The sequence below is a fragment of the Otolemur garnettii genome, unplaced genomic scaffold (assembly GCF_000181295.1).
Source record: "Otolemur garnettii isolate 467f Iridium unplaced genomic scaffold, OtoGar3 scaffold00032, whole genome shotgun sequence".
Taxonomy (NCBI): Eukaryota; Metazoa; Chordata; class Mammalia; order Primates; family Galagidae; genus Otolemur; species Otolemur garnettii.
The window spans coordinates 6,413,486-6,440,708 of NW_003852427.1; the positions used below are offsets into that span (position 1 = coordinate 6,413,486).

Sequence of the window (27,223 nt, forward strand, 5' to 3'; positions counted from 1 at the left end):
AAACATGAGTTTTGGGTGGCATTTGCATTATCCTCTATTAATTTTACACGTCCCTTTCTTTTACCCACAATCACCAGGGTAGTATGAGTAACTATACCAGATGTTGACAAGGGACAAAGAAAATTGCTTTAACATTTTTTATTGCTTCGTATAAATCTCTTGATTTAGTTGTGTCTTTTAATGGCACTGAAGAAGCCATTGCTTCAGTGACATTACACTCATCTTCAATACCTCTAATAAAAATGGCATGTTGAGCTGTATATGTGCTTCTGTTGAGACACTGTAGAAGCCGTGCTGAAATATTAAAAAAAGAATAATAGATAAGGGATTGTATTTACTTTTATTATGAAAATTGATTAAAAAAAAAAAAAGAAAGCAAAGTTTGGGCCCTTCCATATCTCTGCTGCCAATGCAGGGCAAAGTAGAGGGTGAATCCTAAAGTACAGTGGGCGATATGTGAGGCGCTGCTGAATCATGCGAGTACCCTTAATAATCAAATAAGATATTACACCTGGACTTCTAAAAAATATTTAACACCTAATGTTGCAGTGGTATATTGAAATGTTACTGATAATTACTGCCTTACCAAGTCATCAAAAGCACATGCAATGTCTGACATGTAAATTTGTCTGCACTCGGAAAATAAACTAGAAGCTGCACATCACTGGAAAACTGAAGTCACACATGGATACAAATACCAAGAATGTATTTGTTGTTTATTTTATGTGACATTGCAACATGATGTAATCTACATAGTTCATGCTCAAGAACTATGCAATGGAGTTCCACCAAAATATCACCAAAAAAATCTCATAATGTTTTAAGTAAGTTTACCATTTTGTGTTGGGCTGCATTCATAGCCATCCTAGGCTACATGAGGCCTGCAGGCTGCAGGTTGGATGTCCCTGATTTAAACAAAAATAAGACTTATACACACACATGGAGGATGTTAGGTACCAAGCACTATTTAAATATTTTGATTCATTGGGCTTACAGAAACATACATTTTAAGTAGAAACTGTTATTCCCCATTATACAGTTAGGAAAACTGAACCACAGAAGATTATGTAACTTGTCAAATCCATCAGTATAAAAAAGAATGCATCATAAGTAAGTGGGTTTTATCCTAAGACCACACTAATAGGAATCCTTATAAAATCAGTCATTAACAGACTAGAGAAAAAACACCAGAAAATTTAAATTGAATTTTTGAAGGCATCTGATAAAATTTTAATATATTTTCTAATTTGGGAGAAGATATTAAAATTAAGCAAAATAAAACAAGTACTTTCTTAATTAATAAAGGGTATTCCATATCACAGCAATAACCAGATAAAAATGAAATAAGAAAAAAAATCCCATTCACAACAGCAAAAAAGTAGGGATTGAGAAATATACATGCAGAAAATTATAAAATTTATAAAATTATAAAATTTCACAGAAAAATAAGACTAGTTGTCATGTTAGAATTTAACGTAATCCCCCAGAATATATTATGGGACTCAATAAAACTAGTTCTAAAACTCACATGGAACAATAAAGACACAAGAATAGCAATGAGTTTTGAAAAGAAATAAAGGTATAGCAGGGTATAGGGGAGATGGACCATATTAAGCCATAGTAATTAAACTTAGTATTCATGCAAAAATATAAAATTTATATACAGCAATGTAGTATATGATAAAGTTAACATCTTGAATGTACCAGGAAGAGACTAGTTCCAACCAGAATCAACCAGAGACTTGGTTCTCCATGGTGGAATGAAAAAAGTACATATTAAACTAATGTCTCCATTTGAATAAACAGACATTAGAAGCATAAACAAAGATAAAAAGTTATAAGGAAATTATTTATAGACCAGTACATTTAAAAAGTGGCCAAAATGGAGGGGTAAATCTCCACCTAATGGGTACAGTGCACACTGTCCAGGTGAGGGGCACACTTATAACTTTGACTCAAACTGTACAAAAACAGTTCACGTAACCATAACATTCATGCCTCTATAATATTTTGAAATTAAGTGGCCAAAATAAGTGACAAATTCTCTGAGGCAAGAGAATCACTTGAGTCCAAAAGTTTGAGGTTGCTATGAGCTGTGACACCATGGCACTCTACCAAAAGCAACATAGTGAGGCTCTATCTCAAAAAAAAAAAAAAAAAAAAGTGACAAATTCTGTATCACAAATCAAAAGGCAAACTGGGTTGCATTATATGACCAACATTATTTTATAAATAAGGTTCTTCAAAACAAATAGTAGAAACATAAATATTAGCTCATTCTGTCAAAAGGCAAAAATTTCACCCAGGAAACAAACATAAAAATTCTTAAAATGCATTTGCCAGATACGACAATTTTAAATAACAACCACAAAATACATTAAACAAAAATTTCTGCACTTCAAAGGAGAAATACCCAATTGGAGATTATAGTTGGAGATTTCAACACTTCTAATTCTAGAATAGAACAACTGCAGACAGTAAATAAGGATCCAGAAGACTTAAACAACATAGTCAATATATTTGATTTAATCAATATTGGAGAGTACTCCACTAAAAGATTACACTTTTTTTTTTCTAAGTGGACATGAAAGTTCTCCTGACCATATATTAGGCTAATAAAACAAGACTTGAAAAAAAAAAATAGAATACAATAATATAAAGTATGTTGTTTGACCAAAATGGAATAAAATTAGTAATCAACAATAGAAAGAAGTACAATAATCTCAAAATATCTGGAAGTTAAGTAACACAATCCTAAAGACACATGGGTCAAAGAAGAAAGCACAAGGAAATTGCAAATTATTTTTAAGTAAATGAGAAGACCATATGAAAATATATCAGATGCAGTTAAAGCAGTGCTTGGAAGGATATTTAAGCTTAAAGTCTAATATCAATAATATAAGCTTCTAACTTGAGCTAGAAAAAGAAGAGCAAACAAGACCAAACACGTAAAATAAAAGAAATAAAAAAGATCAGTTTAGAAATCCATAAAGTAAGCTCGGCACCTGTGGCTCAAGTGGCTAAGGCACCAGCCACATACACGTAAGGTGGAGGGTTTGAATCCAGCCAGGGCCCACCAAACAACAATGATGGCTGCAGCTAAAAAATAGCCAGGCGCTGTGGCGGGTGCCTGTGGTCCCAGCTACTTGGGAGGCTGAGGCAGGAGACTCACTTGAGCCCAGGAGTTGGAGGTTGCTGTGAGCTGTGATGCCATGGCACTCTACCCAGGGGGACAGCTTGAGGCTCTGTCTCAAAAAAAAAAATAGAAATCTATAAAGTAGAAAATAGGAAAATAATATAAAAATTAATTAAACCAAAAGTCCATTCTTTGAAAAGATGAAAAGATAAAATCCTCAGCAAGACTAACAAAAAGAGAAGTCATAAATTAACTACATCAAAAATGAAAGACGAGGCATCACAATAGGTACTACAGAAGTTAACAGAATTATGAGATGTTTAAAGAATTACAACTTTATCCCAAATAAATTTCCCCCCTTAGGTGAAATAGGGGGGAAAATTCCTAGAAAAACTCAAATTGCCCAACTGACTCAAAAGAAATGGAAAATCAGAATAGACCTGACCAGATGACATTTTTTTTTTTTAAGACAGTCTCACTCTGTCGCCCTTGGTAGAGTGCTATGGCATCACAGCTCACAGTAACCTCAAACTCTTAGGCTTAAGAGATTCTCTTGGCTCAGCCTCCCAGTTAGCTGAAACTACAGGCGCCCACCACAATGCCTGGCTATTTTTTTGTTGTTGTAGTAGCTGTCACTGTTTGGCAGGCCCAGGCTGGGTTCAAACCTGCCAGCCTCTGTGTATGTGGCCAGCACCCTAACTGCTAAGCTATGGGCATGGCACCAGGACCAGAAGACTTAACTGGAAAATTCTGTCAAATATTCAAGGAAAAAAAATACCACTCTTTCACAAATACTTTCAGAAAATAATAGTAGGAGGGAATCACTAAACTTAATAAAGTTGATATTACTCTGATATCAAAGTACATAAAAGACATTGTAAGAAATGAAAACTACAAACCAATATCCCTTATGAATATCAGCACAAAACTTCTTAAAAAATATTGCATATCAAATCCAACAACATACAAGAGCGATTATACACCAGGATAAAGTTGGGTTTATTCCAGGAATGGAAGATTGGCTTAACATTTGAAAATCAACACAAATATACCCTATTAATAGAATAAATGACAAATAGGACATGATCATTGACAAAATCCAACATCCATTCACAGTAATTCTCACCCTAGAAAGACATAAGAGAAATTCCTTAACCTGATAAAGGGCATCTATAGTTAACATTGATACTTATGGGGGGTAGAGGACTGAATGCCTTTAAGAATCAGGCAAGGATGTTTCTATTCTGCACCATTTCTACTCAACCATTGCTCTGGGTCCTACTCAGAGCAATAAGGCAAGAAAAAGACATTTAAAGGCATTCAGGCCGGGTGCAGTGGTTCATACCTGTAATCCTAGCATTCTTTTTTTTTTTAAAGACAGAGTGTTACTCTATCACCCTCGGTAGAGTACTATGGCATCACAGCTCACAGCAACCTCCAGTTCTTGGGCTTAGGCAATTGTCTTGCCTCAGCCTCCCAAGTTGCTGAAACTACAGGCGCCTGCCACAACACCCAGCTATTTTTTAGTTGCAGTTTGGCCGGGGTCAGGTTTGAACCTGCCACCCTCGGTATATGGGGCCAGTGCCCTAACCACTGAACCACAGGCACCGCCCAATCCTAGCACTCTTGGAGACTGAAGCAGGTGGATTGCTTGAGCTCAGGAGTTCAAGACCAGCCTGAGTAAGAGTAAGACCCTGTCTCTACTAAAATTAGGAAAATTAGCTAGGCATGGTGGCACACACCTGTAGTCCCAGCTACTCGGTTGAGCCCAGGAGTTTAAGCTATATAGATGTCACTGTACTCTATCAGGGGCAACAGAGCAAGACTCTGTCTCAAAAAAAAAAAAAACAGAGAGAGAGAGAGACATTAAAGGCATTCAGATTGGAAGGGAAGAAATAAAGCTGTCTATTCATAGGTCATATGACCTTTAAGTAGAAAATACTAAGTAATTTACGTAAAGATACCAGAACTATTAAGCAAGTTAGCACAATCTCAGGAAACAAGCTCAAAATACAAAAATTAATTTTTAGTATCTGCTTAAAATTAATACTTGCATATATTAAGAATGAACAATCCGGTAATGAAATTGAAATAATAATTATATTCACAATTGCATCCAAAAGAATATTTAGGAATAAATATAGCAAAAAAACTGCAGTACGCATACCTGCCCAATGAAAACTACAAAACTGTGCTGAAATTAAAGACAACCTAAAGGCTCAGTATTCAGATGTTGCTGCTCACATTGACCTACAGAGTTAACCAATCCTTGTCAAAATCCCAGTAGACTTTTTTTGTAGAAATAAATTGATCCTGAAGTTAATATAAAAATGAAAAATACCTAGAATAGCCAAAATAATTTTTAAAAAGGATAAAGTTGAGGTTGAGCACCATGGCTCACAAATATAATCCCAGCACTTAGGGAAGCCAAGGCAGGAGGATCGTTTGAGGCCAGGAGTTAAAAACTAGCATGAGCAACATGACAAGACCTGTCTCTACAAAACGGTTTTTAAAAATTGGCCAGGCATGGTAGGGTTCTCCTATAGCCCTAGCTGTTCAGCAGACTGAGATAGTAGGATCTCTTCAACACAGAAGTCTGAGGTTAAGTGAGCTATGATCTTGCCACTGCACTCCAGCCTGGTGGTAAAGCCAGACTCTGTCTTAAAAAAAAAAAAAATGAACAATTTCAGGACTCATGCTACCTGATTTTAAAAATTATGATAAAACAATCATCAAGATATTGTAGCATTGTTATATTTACAGATAGATCAATGAAACACTCCAGAAATAGATATAGTCATACACAATAGAGCCTTCAGAGCTGACCACCCTATATTGACCACCACCTCAAGTTGATCTAATTTTCATAGACAGGACGTGTACCACATGTATGTATCAGTACAGGAGGCCTAGTTCCTTATGCTGACCACCTCCATATGTTGACCAGTTTGTTGCAGATCTTTGGGTGGTCAGCTGACAAAGGTTCAACAATATATGGCCAACTAATTTTCAACCAAAGGGGAAAGGGTAGTCTTTTAAAAATGATGCTAAAATAACTGGATATCCATACACCTGGGAAAAAAAAAAACCTCAATGCATACCTTGTACTATGTACAAAAATAATGAACTCAAAATGGATTATAGACAACTAAGTGTAAGTTAAAACTATAAAGCTTCTGAAATGATATATAGGAAAAATCATTGTTACTTTTAGTTAGGCAAGCTCAATAAAAAAGAAAAATCAATCATTGGACTTCTTCATAATTAAAAATGATTGCTCTTGAAAAGACACCATTAAGTGAATAGATTAAAAGAAAATATTTCTAAAACATTCTAATAAAAGATTCCTATCTAGAATATATAAAGAACTCTCAATAATAAAGACTATTCAATCATAAAAAAAGATGAAGATTTCATCTTTTGTAACAACCTGGATGGATTTAGAGAACATTCTCCTAAGTGAAATATCTCAAGAATAGAAAAACAGGCACAGCATATACTCAGTTCTTAATTAGAACCAGTAGATTAATAACTACATCCTCACGTGAGAGAACAACTCAATTAAATTCAAGTTGGGGGAAGAAGAGTTGGGTAAATTTTCACCCACTGGGTACACCGCATAGGTATACTGCACATTTCCTGGGTGAAGGGCACAATTACAACCTAGACTTTAACCTATATAAGCCAATCTTATGTATCCCATATTAATCTGAAATAAAAAAGGAAGAGAGACCTGAGTTAGCATGCTCCTCTCATTGTGCAATGCCCTGCATCATCTCAGGACTCTGCAGAGAGTCCTCATCAGCAAGAAGGCCCTCACCAGATGTAGCCTCTCAACCCTGGACTTGTCAAGTCTCTGTAACCATAAAAAAAAACCTTCTCTTTATAAATGTCAATGAAAAATATCCAACTTTTTAATTGGATAAAAGATCTGAACAGGGTGGCATCTGTGGCTCAAAAGAGTAGGGCACCGGCCCCATATACCAGAGGTAGCAGGTTCAAACCTGGCACTGGCCAAAAACTGCAAAAAAAAAAAAAAATCTGAACAAACACTAAATAAAAGGTATAAGTAGGAAAAAATAGGTATATAAAAAGATGCTCTATATCATTAGATATTAGGAAAATTAAAATTAAAACCACAGTGAGATATGCTACACTGCCACTGTAGCAACTAAAATCACCAGTTGCAATGATGTGAAAAAACTGGAACCCTCATACTTTGGGCTGACAGATGTAAAATTATACAGCCTCTTTAGAAAAGGTTGGCAATTTCTTAAAATGTTAAACATACACTTCATTTACCATATGAATTGTATTCTCCTTCTAGAATCTACCCAAGAGAAATAAATGCTTACCCAAAGACGTGTACATAAAGGTTCATAGCAGCATTATTCCTAGTAGTCCAAAACTAGAGGTAATCCAGATGTCCACTGAACTGGTGAGTTGATAAACAAAATATAGTGTATTGAGACAGTAGAATGCTACATAGCAATATAAGAACAAACATGAATGAATCTGAAAATAATCAAGCCAAGTGAAAGAAGATAGACAAAGAATATATACAATATGACTACATTTACATAAAATTCTAAAACGTGCACGCTAGTCTATAGTGACAGAAAGCAGATTAGTGAATGCCTCTGAAGGGGAACAGTGATTACAAAAAAAAGCATGAGAAAACTCTGGTAGAGGGGGAGAATGACATTTTCATTATCTTGATTGTTGTAATAATTTCACAGGTATATACAAAAGTCAAAAGTTACTAATTATACACTTTGAATATGAGTTCATTGTATATACATTATACCTCAAAAATAAAAAGAATGAACTACTAACAGATGTAACAACATGGGTGAATCTCTCAGAAACATCCTATATGAAAAAAATCCAGACATGGAAGACTACATATGATTCTATATATATGAAATTTCTAGAACAGGCAACTTTACAGTATCAGAAAGGAGATTAAGTGGTTGCTTAGCTCCTGGAATGAGAGTGGGTACTGAATGCAAACAGCACATGGGAGAGGAGGGGTAGATAGACAGGTGAAAGTGTTCTATAAATGGACTATGGTGATGGTTACACAATTGTAAAAAGTTATTAAAATCCAGTGAACACATAAAATTGGTAAATTCTGTAATACATGAATTATACCTAAATAAGGTGTTTTTTAAAAAGCAAGAGCCAGGCAGGCTTACACCTGTAATCCTAGCACTCTGAGAGGTTGAGGCGGGTGGATTGCTTGGGCACAGGAGTTCAAGACTGGCCTGAGCAAAAGCCAGACTCTGTCTCTTCAAAAATTAGAAAAACTAGCTGGGTATTGTGGTGCACACCTGTAATCCCAGGTACTTGGGAGGTTGAGGCAAGAGGATCGCTTGAGCCCAAGAGACTGAGGTTGCTATGAACTCTCATGACACCACAGTATCTATTCAGGGCAACAGAGTGGGACTGTGACTCAAAAAAATTATAAAAATTAAAAGCAAGAGACAAAACATTTTAGCTTACTAAATTGGCAGCAATTTTTTAAAAGATAATTTTTAAGATAATATTAATTTAATAAAATTTTGCATTTCTACTATATACTGGACATTAATAGATATCAGCAAACACAGGATGAGAAAATATACAAGATGCAATTAAAATACAGCATCTTCACTGCTCTCTCAAAGAAGCAGCACATTGCAGAAACACCTCATTCTAGGCTTACTATAGAAAGACAAAGCACTTTCAAATATTGCTGGTAGAAACATATTGGCCCAATGTCCCTGGAAAGTAATTTGGTAATATGTAATTCAACTCCCTAATTCTGATTCTGGGTATCTACTATAAATATTTAGAAATTTAGATAGAATTGTTCTATCTAAACAATTGGCATCAGTCACAAGTAATTCTAAAATTTAAAAATTCAAAGCAGGGGGCGGGGTGTGGTGGCTCATGCCTGTAATCCTAGCGTTTTGGGAAGACAAGATAAGTAGATCCCTTGAGCTCAGGATTTTGAGACCAGCCTGAGAAAGAGTAAGACACCCTCCCCCCACCACCATCTTTAAAAATGGCTGGGTGTTGTGGCAAGAGCCTGTAGTCCCGGCTACTTGGGAGGCTGAGGCAAGAGGATCACTAGAACCCAAGAGTTTGAGGTTGCTGTGAGCTGTGACACAATGGCACTCTACTGAGGGCAACAAAATGAGACGCTTGTCTCAAGAAAAAGAAAAATTCAAAGCAACACAAATGAATAGTATTAATAGTTAAATAATTCATGGTATCTGTGTCATGATATTATATAGCCATTTCAATGTGCTTGCAAAATTTTAATTTCATAGAAAGTCACAGTTACAAAATTGTTTGCAATATAATCTCAGTACTAGACATGTATATGTATATGTGTAAACTAAAATAGCCCAAAATACTAATTCTGGGCTGTGGCACTGCAAGTAATTTGGTTTTTTATATTGTCCTAATATTTATAAGGTTCATATGAGAAGCTTACATTACTTTAATAAACAAAAAAAAGTTATTTTTCTCTTTGATCTATTTAGGTAGGTAATATATATTCATTATAGAAGAATTGGAATGAAATTTTAAATTTTTTATTCATTTTAAATTTTTGTAATTTAAAAAATCTTTCTTCACCTAAAATCCACTACCCAGAGACAACCTTTCTTATCACATTGGAGTTTATACTGTAGACATTTTGGTATCTATATAAATCATTTGGTTTATTAAAATGGCATTTATACAGCTATTGTTCTAGATGTGTAACCTGCTTTAAAGGGAGGAGGAAAGACAGATAGCAAGTTTAAACACTTAGAAGTATGTTCATCTAAAAAGAAGAGAAACGGATGGCAACTAAAGAGAATGTATAATTAGCTCAAGCAAAAATTTTCTTCAAGTTATGGTAACAACTAAGAGAAGGTGCCACTATGTGTGGAAGAAAGAGAGAGGAGGAGAATACAGACAGTACATGTGAGACAGAGTCACAAAAGGAGATGCAGAGACCAGCTGTAGTGAAATTCGAACAGTGCACATGAGAGGCTCTGCTGGACACCCCTCTTCTCATGTTGTGGGAGATAAGATAAGGTCTACATAGAACACATGTGAGTGATAAGGTCCCAAGAGAAAGGAAGGCTCACAACAGCAAGAGCCGGCAGAGTGAGCACTAGAAAGTGAACAAAGGAAAGGAAAAGGCCCAAAGTTTACAGGAATAATTGGTGCAAACGCAAGGCCACGCCCAAAATACCAAGATCATAGCACATAGAGCTTCATCTCAAGGGGAATTACAAACAAGTCTGTCAAAGAGAAATTGCCAGACTCAGATATTAGGAAAGGAAGAACAATGTTGGTACCGTGAAAAGAGCAGAAAGCAGCAAAGAAGCCAGACAGATCTGATCTACTCACCAGCTGGGCAGGTTACCTGACTCCTAAGGCTCAGTTTCAGAAGATACCGACAACTGCTTTCCAAGGTGGTTGTGAGAATCTAAGATAATATACGTAAACACCTGGCACACAGCTACAGATAAATAGCTATTACTATCCCTACATAAGAAATGATACAACATACATCATGGTTAACATATGAAATTTGGAGTTAGCATTCCAAGCTGTGTTATCTCAGGCATCTAAGTCTCAGCATCCCCTATAAAAATAAGGGTACCACCTGCCACACCAAGCTGTTTTAAAAATTAACTAAGACAATATACATAATACAAAGCCTTAAGGATAGTATTTGTGCAATCAGTGAGCAATGGTTATTACTACTGCTTCTGTGATCTTAGTCACATTACCTAACCTCTCTGAACCAGAGTTTATTCAGCTGTAACATTAGCGTTCCATCATCTATCTACCTTGTTCCCTTCGTTCCTAGGGCACAAATACACAGCACAAATTGCACATTAATAGTGTGAATAGTAGGACTGAACTAAGAATTAGATAAAGTGTATATAATGTACCAAACAGGGTCTGGCACACAAGTACTCAAAAAATGGAGCTCTTTGTCTTAACCACCTGATTGTGGGCTCCTCAAGAGCAAAGAACTTTTTCTTAGTCTTGTAATCTCAGCACCAGACAGATTGTTAGGGATGTAGAATATCCTCAGCAGATGTTTACTGAATAGCACAGAAGACAGCAATACTCCAGCAGCCGTTCTCACTACAAAGATATCTGTAGTAGCCCGGATGATTTGACCTTCTAAAAACAACTCAGAATTCTACATTTACTGTACCTTCTAACAATAATCATAGGTAGCCATTGTGCCAAATGCCTGTACCCTCCTGATTTTATAGCTGGTACTTAAATAATACCTTCAGTAAGTAACCTAATAACTACTGGTCTCAGTGAGGTGAAGGAGAGTCAAAGGTCTCCATAAACAAGAGATGGCAAACATGGTGAATCAGCCCACCAGGCAAACAAAGTGATCACAGCATACAACAATTTATATAAATTCCACCCTAGTAATGAATAGAGAGGAAAATGGAAAGATAGGGTTCCAGTTACTTAAAACTATTCAACCAAATCTGCCACTATATGAAGAAAACAGGTTAAGATGCCATGTTTATTTATAATTAATTCTTACTGTTTCTACAATAAATTTAAAACTCCAAAGAAATTATGTAAATTTAGCAGGCTAAAGGACCTTCCCTGTTCCTTCCTATTTTAAAAAACTGAGACCTACAATAATCAGAAACAAATTTTTCTGCCAAAAAAATATTTCTAATTTGATTACCTTAGATTTTTAGTTAAGATTTTTAGTTACATTACCTTAAAAATGCTTCCTGATAGGATATTCTGGTATTTCATTAACAATTTTGAGTATAATCCAGAGTAAATATAATCTTTTATAGATTAATCTTTTATACTCTTTTAGAGTCTTTATCTGATTAGTAGAAAAATACAGGCTTACTGCAGAAAAATTGGAAAATGTATAGAGATTAAAATCACTTTGTTCAGTGATCCAGAGATCACCATTATTTATACTTTGTATACTTCTTTTTGATACTTGTCACTAGTTGTGTTCAAAACCATGACTTTTAATACTTCTGATTATTCTCTCCAACAGTAACACACATCCATTTCCTTACTATGAGACATTTATTTTAGAAGAATTGTTTTTAGTAACTGAATGTTTTTAAGGGTACATTTTCATTTACATTAAATGTAAACTTGTATGAATTACTCTGATAAGAGTTTTACCTTTACTTACATCAGCACTGGAAAATACGACATTCTGGGCTTAACAGTGAAAGGTAAGGGGTTGTCTGAACCCTGACTATCCTCAGTGAAGTTGGGAAATTCAGCAGAGGAACAGGGATATAAGAGATGGGGGAGGGTAAACATGAACTAATATTCTAAAATATGAGCCATAATCTTACAGATAGCTGAGTCGTTGTTTTAAATGCTCAGTAAACAGAGCTTTTATCTGGACCTCAAGTTAATGACTCTTTTTTTTCACATTTTAATGTTTCAACAGATATTTGCTACTATATATTCTATGCCAGGCACTGTGCTTGGTAATAAAAATGTATGAAACTGTGAGGTTCATAATTAGTATACAGTTACCGTACATTTTTATGCTGTCATCCACAATGAATAACATAATGATAGCTCATGATACTGGACAATTGTAAGATTTCCTCAGCCATCAAAAATGAAGTGAGATTGGCTAGGCATGGTAGCTCATGCCTGTAATCCCAGATGTTGGGGAGGCCATAGCAGGTGGATTGCTTGAGCGCAGGAGTTTAAGACTAGCCTGAGCAAGAATGAGATTCCGTCTCTACTAAAAATAGGAAAAACTAGACAGATGTGGCAGGCACCTGTAGTTGCAGCTACTCAGAAGGCTGAGGCAAGAGGATCATTTGAGCCCAGGAGTTTGAGGTTGCTGTGAGCTATGACACCACAGCAATCTAGCCTAAGCAACAGAGTCACATTCTGTCTCAAAAAAAAAGAAGTGAGATCAATTTTCTGAGGCAGGAAAGTAGGTAGTACATATTGGAGACTTCAACAAGAATTGAAGCAAAAGATTTTCTAGCTACTGGATGGGTTGAGGAAACTTCAATGAAGCAAATTATGTTAATCCATTTTACATAAATTACTTAAGAGATTTGTTTTTTTTTAAGTATAAAGATAAAATTCACACACTCCTATATCTGAAGCATTATAAGACTCCAAGGTTAGAATCATTTTATTCTATGTCTCTAGCCACCATATGTCTTAGATTTTCCCAATCTCTCAATCAAATGTTTTATCCCAGTAGTCCCCACCCTTTTTGGAACCAGGGACTGGTTTCATGGAAGGCAATTTCCCCATGGACAGGGGAGCATATTAAAGTCTCATATAGAGGTCACAACTTAGATCCCTCATGCACTTTATAGTAGGGTTCACACTCAGGTGAGAATCTAATGTTGCCATTAATGGGACAGGAGGCAGGGCTCAGGCAACGATGCAAACAATAGGAAGTGGCGAAAAATACAGATGAATCTTCTCAGGAACCTCCTGTGTGGCCCTGTTCCTAACAGGCACAGACTGGGAGGTTGGAGACCACAGTTCTATCCCTTTGTCCTTGTAAATAGCTAGGATCTCAGAAATTGGAATCAAACCTTAACTCCCAGACAACACCCTAAAAGAGCATACAATCCTCTATCCAACCACATATGTACCAGTTATCTCTGCACATTCTAGCTACATTTCTATCCCACAGATCTGCAGAACCAGCCTTAATACTTTCACCCAGAAATTACTCATCTGAAAGGGCAAACATACTCAAGGAGACAAGTTCCTAAAGCCAATGATATTGCTGGCAAAATTACATGAACCATTATTTTCCCTCATGCTAACAAAAATATGGTAAAGAATTTGCTCTCAATTTGATACCTATGATTTTTAGTAAAGTGTTTATGAACACTTGTAAACACTCAACAGTGTTTGAGTTCTGCTTTAATCCTGGGACCCCTCTGCTCATTCAAAAATGACTTATTAAATTAACAGAAGACACTTAATAAAATAATATTCATTTGAGCCTTGAGTAATTTCAGTAACCTACAACTAAACCCAGAAGTGGTCATTTAGGAGTCAGTTAACATACTCTGTCTCCATGTGTTTAAGAATTCCTGAGGAGCAGGATAAAGATTAAGGATCTTAGAGATCTGACTTGAAGATGACTTCTGCACTCTTACCATTTTACTAACTCCCCCGTTTACCAACAATTCTACGTATTATTTCATGGGAGCATTAAGACATCACTTTTCCGTCAATAATCCATTTTGACCACGATACCACAGGACTGTACTAAGTGAGACTCTGTCTGAGAAAAAAAAGAATGTGAGGAACTGATAAGACCTAAAGTTTAAAAAAGAAACAGTTAAACCAAACAGCAAAAATATCCTAGGGAGAGGGAAAAACACGTGCAGTGGCTCTGAGGCAGGAAACAGCATGTTGAGAATATTTTTATAAGGCCAGCATAGCCAGAATATAGTGAGCAACAGAGAGAAATGTGGTTACAAAGTTTAGCAGGGGCCAGATCATGCAAGACCTAGAGAAACTAATGAATTGGTTAAACAAGGGAGTGATATAATCCCATTTATGTTTTTTTGAAGATTCTGCTAGATTGGTAGAGCTGCAGAACAGAAGCAGGGAGACAAATAAGCCATTACAAATATCAGAATAAGAGAGTAGTTTAGGAACAGGAAATTTAAGTGACGTCTCAAATTAAAAGATGAACACAAACTAGTCAAAAGCAGAGGATATTTTAAGCAAATGTACAATGGCATTAGGTCCCAAGACCTTACCATTCCAACACCATAAACAGCCTGTATGGTAGTAGCAGAAGGGGAGGCAGGAGAAGAACCATTTGTTAGAACATTATTGCAGTAATCCAAGCAAGAATGTATAGTGCTCTGAACTAAGCCAGAGGTAATAGGGAAAGAATCAGGGCTCTATCCATGTAGCACTGTAGGTGGTATGAAAGATTGGCTAAACTTAAGATATGAGGAAAGAGCAACTTGGGTAATTAGATTTCTGGCTTTGAGTGGGTGGATCATGATCGCATTCACTAAAATAGAACCAGGGCAGTGGGAAAGATGAATTCAGATTTATACATGCTGCCATCCTGTAGGTAGCTGAGTCCATGGAGTTCTATAGCTTAGAAAGAGGTTGAAGCCTAGGCAACATAGCAAGACCCTGTCTCCACAATAAATAAATAAATAAATAAATAGCTGGGCATTTTGTGGTGGACGCCTATAGTCCCAGCTACTTGGGAGGCTGAGGCGAGAATCACTTGGGCCCAAGAATTTGAAGTTGCTGTTAGCTAAGACACCATGGCACTCTACCAAGGGCAACAAAGTAAGACCCTGTCTCCAAAAACAATGAGAAAAAAATTTTTAATTAGCTGGGTGTGGTGGCACACGCCTATATTCCCAGATATTAGGGAGGCTGAGGAAAGAGGGCCACTGTTGAACCCAGGAGTTCAAGGCTACAGTGAGCCACTGCACTCCAGCCTACGCAACAGAATGAGACTGTCTCTTAAAAAACAGAATGGTTGGGCAGCGCCTGTGGCTCAGCAGATAGGGCTCTGGCCCCATATACCAAGGGCCAGCCAAACTACAACAAAAAAATAGCCAGGTGTTGTGGGGGGCACCTGTAGTCCCAGCTACTCGGGAGGCTGAGGCAAGAGAATCGCTTAAGCCCATGAGTTGGAGGCTGCTGTGAGCTGTGACGCCATGGCACTCTACCCAGGGCGATAAAGTGAGACTCTATGTCTCTACAAAAAAAAAAAAAAACGAGTGGTTGAGGCTGGACATGGTTTAGAAGGCACAGGAGTAAGGGGTGAGTGAAGCCATGAGAAAAACTAAGCTCTTGCAGGTATGAAACTAGACAAAGTTCATTCATAACTTTGGGATGTACTGACACCAAACAGGCAAGAGATAGACCAGGGTTCCTCAACAACAGCACTAATGTTTTAAGCTGGGTGATTCTATTGTGAGATGTCTGGCTCAATCGCAGGATGCTAGGATGTTTAGCAGCATCCCTGGGCTCTATCCACTAAATACCAGTAAAATCCACTCAGTTTTAACAATCAAGTTATGTCCCTAGCCATTGCCAAATCTCCCCTGGGGGTCAAAATCACCCGGTGAGAACAGCTTAAGATTGCTGAAATAAGAATTGTTGAGTGAGCTCCCTTTTGTTTTATTTGAAAATGACACCCTGCTTCCAATATAGGGTTGGGTGTCACTTAACATCGTACTTTAAAGTCATTATGTGATCAAGCCTAGATTGGAACTTGATTTAGGAGTCTTAATTCCAAAGCCTGTTGTAATCTATGACTAACTCACTTTACCAGTATCCAGATGGTCTCCATTAGGCTGTAGGTGCTGTGAGGAAGGGGCTAATTCAATCTTTTTCATCATTGTATTCCTAGCATTTGGCTCAGCCTTAGCAAATTAACTGAATGAGTCTCCCTCCAGGCTTAACTCACAAACTGTATTCCCAGACTTGCATTGAGGTATTTAAGACACTAACACAGCTTGCAGATTAGCAAGTTAGCACACCAAGGGAAAGAAATTTTCTTCCATTCTGACAGGAAATAAGCAGTGTCTGACAATATATTTAGAATATATTGTCTTGGGTTTTTTATCCCCCCCCCCCCCGAGAATTTTGTTCCCGAAATAGTTACCCTCCTGTTGCCTCCTTGACCAGCATTATCTCACACTCCACTTGAGGCCTCATGGAGATGGGGGAAGAGTGAAAGCAAATTAAGAATGGAGTATTTTTATAAAGTGATCAAACTGTACGTAGTTTTGAGTATCATAAGCTGGTATTCATAGAAAAAAATTTCCATCAGGTAGGCTTTTTTTTAAATTTAAGCTTCTCTAATACCAATTTAAAAAGTGTTTTAGAAACTTGTGTAGGTACCACCTGCTGTATAATTTTCTTTACTAATTGGCTGTGGTACCTTTTTAATGAAGGGACTAACTGTACAGAAATGTCTCAAATGTTGTGGGAGTTTCCCACAAAGGTAAAAAAACAAGGCCAGTGATGTCAGATACTATAATAGACATTGTTAAACTGATCATGTGTATTTTTCTGGGCTCAGATATAGCCTCAGGATCTTTTATCAATTTAGGAGATATTTTGTCATCCCTGCCTAAAGCCAGCCTCAGGGTATGGAATTCAGGGGATACCAGCAACCACTACAGTGGAATGAATTGAGGGAATTATCCTCAGGATTAACATCTAGATATGCTATGGAGTCCTAGAAAGCAGAACGGAGGGAAATCCAGTAATTGTCTTTGGTCCACTCTTAAGTACACATTTGCCATCTAATTCTGCTTCTTAGAAGCCATAGAGGCAAGCTATAAAGCAATATAAGAGATGAGAAAATTCTCTGCTCTGCATGGAAACCACATGATCTAAAACTCATACTTTATGGACTTCAAACTCTCCTTAACCTAGCACCATTCTTAAGGCTTTGGTTCCCACCAAGGCCCCAGGGAAAGCTTGATGAAACACATCTTCAACAAATTCCGACATGGACTTGAGCTTTAAGGGAGAGGGAGAACAATGTTTTCTCCTCCAGGGCAGCTCAGTTTACAGCCTCTATTTAACAACTGAGGGTACTTCGGCAGCCTGATCTTCAGTCTCTTTGTCATATTGATTTCTACCCAAACATTAGAACTATAAAAAAAAATTAAGTAACTCACTTTTGCTTTGTTCTTTCAGCTCCTTTGAAGATTATGAGATAGATGAACCTGCTTCTCCCTCCGAATTTGGAAACAAAGCCAATAAAATAATAAACTCAAGCCTTTCAGAGAAATGTGGAAAGCTTCAGTCAGTGGATGAAGAATAGCTGCCAATGTCTACATGAAAGGAAGATGTGTATTTTAGATGTTTTTTCTTGTGAAGAGATGTTGTAGTTTGCATACTGTGTTTCAAAGGCTTTGATGTCTCCAAACGCTTTTATGCAATGGGTCAGGATACACACTCAATTGAGGAAATGCCTCCAATTTGCCTCAAACCTCTTACAGAGCTTTTCCTCGGAAGTAAATACAATGATGTGCCATCACCTTCCAAAGTTTGGGAATCAGCACTCCACACCCCTGAATGTACCAAGGATCTCTTGGGGACAGTGCCAAGCACAGTTCTCTGCACAGAGCAGAAGTTGCCTCAGTGTTGGCCGGCATCCCTGAGGCCCTTTCGGGCTCCTATGGAGCCTAGAAGAAACCTTCACTTGCAGAAAACTTGAGTTAAAAAATTCTGGAACATGAAATAGCAGTTAAGGGCCTCCAGAATTGACTTTGCCCTAGTAATAAAAGCACTGCCAAAACATCTCAGAGATTTATTTTAATTATATGTGTACTGGAGTTCAGAGACCTTGAACTTACCTGGTTTATGTAATTTCACAATGACCTACCAAACTGCTAGTCACTGTACATCCTCAGGTATTTTAACCACTGGGCCTTCCAACTTTACTGACAAGCTCTGGCAACTTCCCTGACTGTGGATCTTGTATCTCAAGAAAAAAACTTCTAACATGAAGACAAGTACAGATTTGACTCTTACTTGAAAAAAGTCCTTTCATCTTATCTAACATTTGTTTAACTATTTAATGATTTATTAATCTCCAAATTAGTTGATGCCCCACCTTCACTTCCTATGAGGCCTACTGGAAGTCCTAAAGGAATAATGATATATAAAAATTCTTACCAGACTTTTACTTTTCTTCACTGAATATTAGACTGTGCCAATCATAAAGGCCTCAATGTAAACATTAGTCTTTACTTCAATACTGAGATCACTATTCCATATTCTTACATCCACCTCAATATGTATCTTAGAAATGGAAGAAAACAGTGATACACTCAATCATAACAACAGCTATTATTTACTATAGTTGATGTGTTCATTACAGAATCCTACATTTTTCAGCAGGTCACAGTGCATCCAAATGCTCCAGTATCCTTGAAAAGAAACTATTAAAAAGGATGGCCAGGCTCAGCGCCTGTAGCTCAGCAGCTAGGGCGCCAGACCAGAGCTGGCAGGTTCGAATCCAGCCCACGCCTGCCAAACAACTACAACAACAAAATAGCTGGGCATTGTGGCAGGCACCTGTAGTCCCAGCTACTGGGGAGGCTGAGACAAGAGAATTGTTTAAGCCCAGGAGTTTGAGGTTGCTGTGAGCTGTGACACCAAAGCACTCTACCCAGGGTGATAAAGTGAGACTCTTAAAAGAAAAAAAAAAAAATTGTTACAGACCATTACAGTAGTTCACTTGTAATTAAAAGTGACTAAATTTTTAGCAAACATATGCAGTAACCTAAACACACTGGGACAGATTGTTAGGACTTTTAGATCATTTATGTGATACATGAAATTTACTAAGGATTCCATTTGACCTTTACTGAGGAAGGAAAGCAGCTATTTTTAAATTTCAGAAATACAAAAAAGGTAAATTTCTTTATAAGTCAGGTGGTTTAAAGGTTTTATTGTCTATAATGATCTGAACTATTTCTGGACGGGCTCAAATGGCTCATGCCTGTAATCCCAGAACTTTGGGAGGCAGAGGTGGATGGATTACCTGAGCTGACAAGTTCAAGACCAGACTGAGCTAGAACAAGACCCATCTCTAAAAATAACCAGGCATTTGTGGCAAGCACCTGTAGTCCCAGCTACTTGGGAATCTGAAGGCAAGAGAATGGCATCAGCCCAAGAGTTAGAGGTTGCTGTGAGCTATGACTCTAGCCCCAGCTACTTGGGAGGCTGAGGCAAGAGAATTGATTAAGCCCAAGAATTAGAGATTGCTGTGAGCTATGATGCCACTGCATTCTACAGGGGCAACAAAGTGAGAATGTCTGGAAAAAAAAAAAAAACTAGTTCTAACATTTGCCAAAAAGTAAAAATAAAATTAAATTTTACAATATACATTTTTTCCCCTAACTGGCTTTCCTTTTTACACCTTATTTATCCTTTCTGAAGTTCTCTTCCATTCACTTTGATCAATATTTGGTTTTTAAAGTCTCTGTTATAAAAGTAAAGCCATCAATACCATTCCATTTAAAATAGGCTATTTTAACAAGTTACCCAAATTTTCAAGAATTTTAAGAATGTGTTTCACTGTACTTTCTTACAGCTGAATCCAAGAAATGTGAATTCTGAAGAACTAGAATAGAATATATTTGGCTTTCTAGTAAAGATCACATGCTACATATAATCATTACTGCCATACTATAAATTTCAAATTATTACAGTATCCCAGGCCCCCTGATAAAAGTTACTGTGGAGGGTTACTGTGATCTTAATACTAATCAATGAAAAACAAGTTTCATAGCATAACATTAATTGCCAAGATAACCAAACTGATAAAATTCCATACACTTTTCCTGAATCTTATCTGTGTCACTCTGCATCATTCAAAGTGTTTATAAAACTCTAAATTGATCAAATGAGATAAATCACTTGCTCACTTTTGGAAATGTTAAGGTGTGTCTGAGTGGACAAGAATGCATGACTTAACTTTTTGTTTTTCCCTTTTTGCAAAACTAAATAAAGTTGTCAAATATGAATCATGTTCACTAATATAATCAGTATACACTTTTGCTCTGACTCACACTTGCACTTCATTTTCATATCTAAAAGAATAATGCTGAGTTTCAAAGATAACTCTTTGAACCCCTGGGAAAACTACATAAAGGTAGGTCTAGAAAGATACAGTGAGAAGTGATTTCACCTGGGGACAGGAAGGGACGTAAGACTTATCTATAATGTATTATTTTGAAAGAATGTGTAATTATATGTTATTGGTTACCTAAATTTAAATTTTTTTAAAGAAGTATAAAATACCATTCAAGTATTAGATTCAAATACTATACTTTGAACTTAGTATTTTCCAAAGCATTTTATATTTGTTACCTATGACAAGGGAAAGGTCAATTTTAGTCTGATTGTCATAAAACCTTTACTTTTATTCACCAAAGTCACCATGGAATTGTTTTTAAAAAACTAAAAACACAATGAAATAAGAGTAATTCTTTATCATAGGATCATACTGTAACCTCTGTGTGGAAATGCAGACTTAATATAAGTTAACTCAAAAAATGTCAGCTCTAAACGATTACCTAAAGTGCAAGACCATATGATCATTTATATCAATAACAATGATGCAAAAGAACATCAAAAGATGCATATTAAATGCTGCTATTGTTCTGGTGGTTTCAAATCCTGATGACGTAAATCCAGTAACTTCAGTAATAACCTCTCAATCGTCCCTAGTCAACGGTCAGCATTCCTAAATAATGCAGGGTATAAAGAAATACAATATAAAAATCAAGGCACTGTAATTACTCTTCCCCAAATATACATAACACAGACCATACACAACATGCTATCCCAAACTCCTCAGTATTCTACAACATAGAAGTAGAAAACTATCATTTATTGATAGATTTAAGATGTAATACAGGTTTCAAAAAATGTGGCAGTGAGAATACCAGCATAAAAAAGAGAAACTTGTGCTAAAAACAACCTGAATTCATCATTGGCAATATTACATTAACAATCAAGGCCCTCACATACTAATGATTTCCACTTTTTCTATATTGCCAACCTCCCATGCATCAAAAACACAAGATTATCAAACTTGGGAAGCAATAAAGTACTCTATGAATTTTAAGATCATAGTATTAGGAAAGTTTGGGAATTTTGCAAAATATATCCTCATCATCCATGTGTACAATCTCATTTCTAGTCATTTTTGCAATGATCATTTATGAATAAAGAACAGATTTACAAGTTATATAGCAGGGCATCTGGGTTCAACACAAAACTGTTACAAACTTTAGGCAAATACATGTTTCATAAGACACTACTAATACTTAAAGGAATTAAATAAAATTCCAAAACTTGAAAAGCAAATAAAGACAAGACAACTAAGAAGCATTTTCCACCATTTACTCTTGTTATCAAAAATAGTTCAACTCTTCTTGCAAAACAAAAACAAAATAGTACATACTGGACACATACATCACATTTTTCTTCCTATGGCTTTAGCCCACCCCCACCCCACCAAAAGAGACCAAAAAAAAAAAAAAAAAAGCCCAACAACAACAACAAAAACAACTCTACCTGACCACATTCACAGAAAATGACACCAGGATACACTACAAAACAGAAGGAGGTGTCATCTGCTCTGTGTCCAAAGGTTTCTTCTCCATGTCTTGTACTAAGTGAGTAACCATCATTGAACATGCTGTGTGCCAAATCAAAACATAACTTCAACATATGTCAGATCTGACTAGAGATGGTGAACGTAGTAGAAATTGGAAATTTTCCAGCAGTATTTCCTTAAATAAGTACTGTCAAAGCAGCAGCTCTTCTTTTAAATCATAAAGTTATTTCTCTATACCTAGTCAGTTCTTGGTTTATTTGGGCTGTGCTCTTTCAAGCAACTGACTAGATTTCCCTTCAACAGAATGTTTGTGACTCACTTCTCTTCCCTCATAAAAATTAAAAGGGAAGAAGTGCATTTAAATTGAAAAATAGTTTTGTGCTTTACATGCAAAAGAGCATTCTAAAGAAAATCCTCCTAACTTCAAACTACCTAAATGCACAGGCTTCAAAACAGGCATTTTTAAGGCCTCTATAAAGAAGCCTTCATAATGAACAGCACCCTAAAAATAGGAGCATATTCAAAATAAGTCTGTGGCAAATAAACTATTAGAGTAAACAAAAATCAAAGAAGTGGCCAGTGGCAGTAAAGTATAATGTATAAATCTAGTTAAGTCTGGGGGCATTATTCCAAAATTATTTTAAATAAATCCCAATTTCTAAATAAAATCTTTTTATAATTTTTTAAAAACTCTTGTCACATACTATATAGTCTAAATTCAATTACCTTCAGAATAAAACTGCTCTTCTCCACTTCATTTATCCAATCAGAACATTGCTCAAAGTGAAGGAAGGATTTACAATTTTTTCCCTAGAAATGGTCAGACTTAACTAAAAAGAGGGGCTCAACTCAGTAGAGTTTTTATAGCAGAAACAGCTAAATATTTGCAGTCTGACAGAATTTGTTTATTTTTTTTTTAAACACAGATTTCTGAAACATTCTAATGAGGGGGAAATTTTCTTTCATAATACTGCTGATTTAAGAACTGCTACATACACCGGTAGCCAATTTTCATGATCAGAAATGGTATTACATCAGCACAAAGGTTGAGCTGGACACATCAGCTATTCAACAGGAGAAACATCAATGGCATCTGAAAGCAGCACTGAGTTTCCTGAACAAACTAATGGCTACTTTTCCACAAAAAATTAGCACAATCTTTATGGACTGACTAGATACCACTTCCTTACATTTAATCATAAACTTTGATTATGCACAAAGCATGACCATAAACAATGAGGTTAATGTTATTTTCCTTGCCAAAGTTCATTTTGTATAAATCAGTTGCATCAGCATTTGTTCTCAAACTATGAGGTTCTGTAAGAACTAAAGACATATAGTTGTAGGGTTACTCCTCCATTATCTGCAAACTATTTCCCCGACACTAACACATATAACTTAGCAATGAAAACACTTGATACAAGTGATCTATATGCAGGAGCTCCGGCAAGTTAAACCAACAGAACCATAGCTGCCCTTAAACTGTAGCTATTTCCCTACCAAGGGTAGGTTTAAAAGACCCACTGATTTAACAGTCGAATCTCATGTCTATAGCTTCATCCAAACTTTTATCATCATGTGTACTGGCAGCTAAAAACGTCGTTACTGGGGACCCTGTGACATTAATTACACTGGTGCTGGTACTAGCGTTACGCACAGCAATGCTAGTCACATTAATGCCCAAAGTGAGCCTGGTCTGCTCCAAGGCCTTTTCTGGCACAGCAAATGCCTCCAGCTTCTTCTCCCCATTGGCCATATAGGAGTTTTGGCAGCCACGACATATACAATCTAGGCAGGCTTTGCGGTTAGAGTAGCAAGGGCAGCGTTGGCCTCGGCATGTAAGAACACTTGGATTTTGAGTAGCACGCCCACATTTACACCCTTTCTTTTCCTGGGGTTTTTTGTACACGGTCTTGGTGGGACTTCCTGGCATAAAATGATGACTAGGTATCTTTTCCTTTACTGCTTTGTCTTTTTTTAGAATACCTGGCTTGGTTTTAGAGTGAGATTTCTTGGATCCATGTTCATGACTTTTTTTCATGCTTTTAGTTGATAAAAGTACAGTTTTGCTGATTTTGGGCGTCGTGCCTCCATTAGGAACAGTTGCTATGGGTTGAAGAGAAATTTTGCTTTCCCGTTTCACTGTCACAGGAGCAGATGCCCCTAATGTTGGGCCTCGGATGATGGTAGAAATTGGAAGTGGCTGAACTTTCTCACTGTCACTTTCTGATCTGGATCGTTTTCTATTCAATTTTGCTACCTTCGGAGTTGCTGCTGTACATGATAACCCATGAAGTGCAGGACTGGTGGACATAAAAACATTATGGCTAAGAGACTGGGAAGAAAGCTGGAGAAAAGGTCCATTGGATACAGTGGCTTCCAAGTTCGGCTGCAAATTAGGGCAACAAACCTCTGTATTTGAAACAGTTTCTAAGCTGCGGAGTACCTCCTCAACACTCAGTAATAGAGAGTCACCAGGTTTAATATCTTCACTGAAACTGCATATATCAATGCCTGTGGAGCATAAGTCAGTGGCTACTGTGTCACAGACAGGTGGCAGGCTGTCAGACAGATCCTCAGTTTTTATGTCAACAGTGTTACATACATCAATGGTATTTGAATGTTCAGGTGAAGGAATATTTATACCAAATCGATCTATTGAAAGCCCATTGTAAGCGGGCAAACCATTAATAACAGAACTGCCGATAGCAATGCTGAGGGTGCTTTCAGACATTGGAGATAAACTAGCTTGAGGATCCGCCGTGGGTTCTGAGGTTGAAGGTAAAGGGGAATGTGTCAAACACAAAGTAAAGGATGAATCTGAGGGTTTTTCTGTCTCCTCACAAAACACTGATCCATCATTAAGCAAAGCCAAAATATCAGAAGAACAATCAACTGCTTCTATTATATCCCGTGCCAAAGTAGTCTGTGTTATATATTCACATAGTTTTTTGTAGCAGTTCACTAGGATGCTTAACTGTTTGTTTTCCTCAAACTGCTCATAGTCTTTGCACCAGCTACATGAAGGTTTCATCATCATTTTCTTGCCTTTACAAGTTTTGCAGACATAGTGTTGGCAGGTGGAGTTGGTAGGTGCAATAGGGTCTTGTAGCAAATGTCCTAGGGGGAGAAGGAGGAAAGCAAAGATTTTAGTAAAATAAATTTACAGTTTCATATACTGGAGTTAAGATGACATTATAAGTAATCTATCAAAAGTGAGATGGATCAAACTCACTAGACCAGATAATAAAAAATATATCTTACAAGAAACGAAAAAATACTCAATAGCTCACTTCATTTCCATGCCATATTCCCCATTCCTTTATCTCAAACCAGAATCTTCCTTGATTCTGTGTCTCTCCCCCAAGCAGTATGTTCTGGTCCACCTTCTTATCCTCTTCTCCAAAAGCTATAAAGTTAAAGAGGTGAAGATCAGTCACTAAAACACAAACTAGGCTTTAAACCCCTAGGACCTCAATCTAATACAACCTGATAAATAGTATATTTTGTGTTGGACACTGGGAAGAAGATACAAATAAGAGATGCTCAGTCCTTGCCTCATAAAACAGTCTTAAGGGCATTAACCAATCAGTACAAAGGTATCTTCACAGAAAACATATATTTCAAACTGTTTTTAATGTAGATATACTTATCCTAAGATTAGTAAGAAAAAAAGATCAAAATGTAGGTACAAGCCAGGCACAGTGGCATATGTCTATAATCTCAACTACTGAGGAGGCTGAGGTAGAGGATTACTTTGAGCCTAGGAGTTTGAGGCCAACTTGGACAATACAGCAAGACCCTCTTTAAAAACAAAATACAGGGCCGGGCACAATGGCTCACACCTGTAATCCTAGCACTCTGGGAGGCCGAGGCGGCTGGACTGCCCTGAACTCACAGGTTCAAGACCACCCCTCAGCAAGAGCAAGACCTGGTTTCTAAACAACAGCCAGCCATTGGGAGGCTTAGGCAAGAGAATCTCTTAAGCCCAAGAGTTTGAGGTTGCTCTGAGTTATGACACCACAGCACTCTGCCCAGGTTGACCAAGTGAGACTCTGTCTAAAAAAATAAATAAACAACATATATATATGTGTGTGTGTGTACGTATATGTACATACACATATATATGTAGTTACAATGGAAAAGAACCGTGTTCATTAGATTAAAAGAAAGAAAAAAGAGAACGCTACTGAATTCAAATTCTTCTACAAAAATATCAAAGTACAAAACAGAGAAGCAATTACATTTAAACTTTTTTTAACAGGGCATAATACTGTATTCAAATTCTTCTGACAGAATTCAAAATGACCATGGTTTTAAACTGTACTATCCTAACTGCAGTAATACCAGTATAGTGTAAAAGTCAAAGTGGTGACTGACTTTCAGAAAATAAGGTCTCCAGTCAGAAACAGAAACATGTGCTAATAGACTTAGCTATTCACAAGGCTAACACAAAAGGATATCCTGAGCCCAAGAGTTCAAATCCAGCCTGACCAACATAGAAAGACCCCAAAAACAATAAAATTAAATAATACTTTAAAGAAGACAATAAGCCCTCAAGTCAGTAACTAAAACTTTGTTACACCTTCATAGGAAGAGTAAACTAAACCCAAACTAAGCAAGATAAAGCAAATAAAGATTAGAATATTATCAATAAAAGAAAAGAACAAACAAAAACAAACAAAGAGAAAAAAACAGTAAAACTAAAAACTGGTTGCTTAAAAAGATCAAAAAGTGGTGGAGAGAGAAGGACTGGTATCCTCTCACCTAAAAGGCACAATGTAAGGGTATCTGGCACACCTGCTGGGTGAGAGGCACAACTATAACTTTGACTCTACCTAACAAACGCAAACAATGTAACCTAGTAATGTATACCCTCATATTAATCTGAAATGTAAAAAAAAAAAAAAAAAGTTTGGCAAATATTAGCTAGAATTACGGGG

At 36.8% G+C, this 27,223-nt stretch overlaps 2 protein-coding genes across 5 annotated transcripts in view; one reads left to right on the forward strand and one right to left on the reverse strand.

Moving 5' to 3' along the window:
* PPP2R3A (protein phosphatase 2 regulatory subunit B''alpha) overlaps positions 1–19,126 on the forward strand; it is a 175,183-nt gene extending 156,057 nt beyond the window's left edge. For both annotated transcript variants that reach the window (XM_003789411.3, XM_012804929.2), the window contains one exon: positions 17,840–19,126. In XM_003789411.3, the coding sequence (XP_003789459.1) occupies positions 17,840–17,966 (127 nt within the window). In that variant the 3' untranslated portion in view covers positions 17,967–19,126. The remainder of the gene's footprint in view (positions 1–17,839) is intronic.
* Positions 19,127–21,535: 2,409 nt separating this feature from the next.
* MSL2 (MSL complex subunit 2) overlaps positions 21,536–27,223 on the reverse strand; it is a 36,620-nt gene continuing 30,932 nt past the window's right edge. For 2 of the 3 annotated variants that reach the window (XM_023513053.1, XM_003789412.3), the window contains exon 2: positions 21,536–25,400. In XM_023513053.1, coding sequence (XP_023368821.1) covers positions 23,809–25,400 — 1,592 coding nt within the window. In that variant the 3' untranslated portion in view covers positions 21,536–23,808. Of the gene's footprint in view, positions 25,401–25,544; positions 25,588–27,223 lie in introns of those variants that run through there. The other variant, XM_023513054.1, reaches the window with a different exon arrangement.